This window comes from Entamoeba dispar, genomic scaffold (genome assembly GCF_000209125.1).
Source record: "Entamoeba dispar SAW760 scf_1105229462863 genomic scaffold, whole genome shotgun sequence".
Lineage (NCBI taxonomy): Eukaryota > Evosea > Mastigamoebida > Endamoebidae > Entamoeba > Entamoeba dispar.
The window spans coordinates 1-2,158 of NW_001855405.1; the positions used below are offsets into that span (position 1 = coordinate 1).

Below are 2,158 nucleotides of genomic sequence, written 5' to 3' on the forward strand. Positions count from 1 at the left end.
ATGATAGTTTAAATGAGTGAAATGATGAAATAATTGATTATATCCTCATTCATTTTATCTTTTTATTTGTTAATGTTTCATTCAATTCAAACATTATAAAACATTACAATAAATTATCCAAATTAATATTCATCATTTAAACAGAATCTCAAGAATTATACAATGAAATAAACAAGAAATAATTGATAATTTATTCAACATAATGAAAAAAAAGAAATCAAATTGAAATTCATTATTTTAATACATTATTTATTATGAATAATCTCCATCATTTCATTTAATTAATTAAATAATCTATTAAACAAGAATAAATAATTTAAAAGTATTTAAGAAAAGAAGAGTGAATTAATAAATGTGGTTATTGAATTGAAAGTGTTTGAATTGGATGAATTTAATAATGAATTAATAAAATGAAAAGAATAGAAGAAGAAAGAGAAGGATAAATAACATCTCATTAATATGAAATAAAATTTTCAAAATGTTTTTCAATAAAAAAAAACTTAAAATGATAAGAAAGAAATGAGTGTTGAATTACCACTTACAGGATGGATTGATATTCGAATTAATTTATCAAATAAAATCAAGAAATATTATTACGTTTTAGAAGGTAATAAATTAATATTATACAAAGATGAAGATAAAAAGAAAGAAGTTTTTTCAATAAACTTAAAAAATGGGAAATTATGTTATCTGAGTGCAGAACAAGAAGTTATTGATCCAGTGAAAATAGAAATCACATTTGATTTATTAGAAAATGAATATTATCAATTTGAATGTAATAATAAACAAACACTAGCATTATGGATTAAAACATTATCTTCTTATTGTTGTGTTGCTGGAATTACTCATTATCCATTACACACTATTACATTTAAAAGTAATTATTGCATTCCATTAATACTTGCTAAATGTTTTAAAATCATTGATGAATATCAATATCAACCTTCTTCTCCTTTACTTCAACCATTAAGTTTTGACCTTAACGAATTAAATGAACTTTGTGATATTAATTCAATCAAAACAATTGAACAAGCACATTTAATTATTCACCATTATATCACATCATTAAATCCACCATTAATTCCAAATTATCTTAATGATGGTATTTTAGATGCAATGAAAAAAGAAAGTACATTAAATCAAGTAGAGGTATTACAGAAAACATTTGAAGGGTTAAGGTCTCCATGTAGAATAGTAGTAGTATTATTGTTTCATTACCTTAACAAAATGTATGAATTAAATTATGATATATTAGAGGAATTATTAACACTTTATAGTAGTGTGTATAATCCACCAGTCGAGTTAAAATCAATGAAAGACACAATACTCACTATGCTCATAGAAAATTTTGAATATATTTTCCCAAATATTCAAAAAGAAATTGACATAATAGAACAAAATTTTAATAAAGTAGAACCATTTGATTTAATAAAACGTTCAGCATTTAAAGAATATGTGAAGAAGAAAATGGCAGAAATTAATCAAGAAATAAAAGGAGATAATAAAAATGAAATGAAAAGTGAAGAAGAAAAAGAAGAAAAAAAAGAAGATGAAATTAAAACAATGTTTAGAAGAAAACAAAAAAAAGTTCAAGTAGATGAAAAGGATTTAGATTTTAAACTTCAACAATATTATTTAATTGAAACAGAAGAAACAATTGAAACAAGAATTGAAGAACTTAAGAAACAAATAAATGAATTAAAAAATACAGTATTAGAACAAGGAAAAACAATTAGTATATTACAAAATGAATATATTAAACAACATCCTAAATGAAATATTTAATATAATAAATTTATTTTAATTAATAAAAGTAGAAGAAGATATATGAATAAAATCTAATTCAATTCATTTGATTTATAAGTTTTAATAAAAAGAATAATAAAGAAATAAAAAGAAAGAAATAGAAAAAACTATAAAATAATAAGAAGTTTTTAATTTTTTAAGGTTTAAAAGAAAATAAAGAACTAAAATGAAAATAAATTCATCATTTTAATTCTTTTTATTAATGGAACAACCAACGAAAAAAGCAGTTATTCCATTTTGGATTTTATGGAGTGGATTAATTGTATTAAATTTATTTATATTAATTGTCACAATTACTTCAGCATGTTTATTAGGAAATGAAATTGATAATGTTTTTGTAGAAAAAGAAGGT

General features: G+C 21.0%; 1 protein-coding gene across 1 annotated transcript, besides 5 other annotated features; it reads left to right on the forward strand.

Annotated features, from left to right (window-relative positions):
• Positions 1–275: 275 nt before the first annotated feature.
• Positions 276–330: a sequence feature (AT_rich).
• A 189-nt stretch (positions 331–519) lies between these two features.
• Positions 520–1,776, forward strand: EDI_055040 (uncharacterized protein; the record flags this gene model as incomplete). The annotated part of the gene is made up of 1 exon (XM_001740298.1): positions 520–1,776. One exon carries the CDS (start codon positions 520–522, stop codon positions 1,774–1,776), a length of 1,257 nt encoding a protein of 418 aa, XP_001740350.1.
• Positions 1,522–1,554: a microsatellite.
• Positions 1,776–1,813: a sequence feature (AT_rich).
• Positions 1,814–1,872: 59 nt separating this feature from the next.
• Positions 1,873–1,930: a microsatellite.
• A 131-nt stretch (positions 1,931–2,061) lies between these two features.
• Positions 2,062–2,092: a sequence feature (AT_rich).
• Positions 2,093–2,158: the final 66 nt, after the last annotated feature.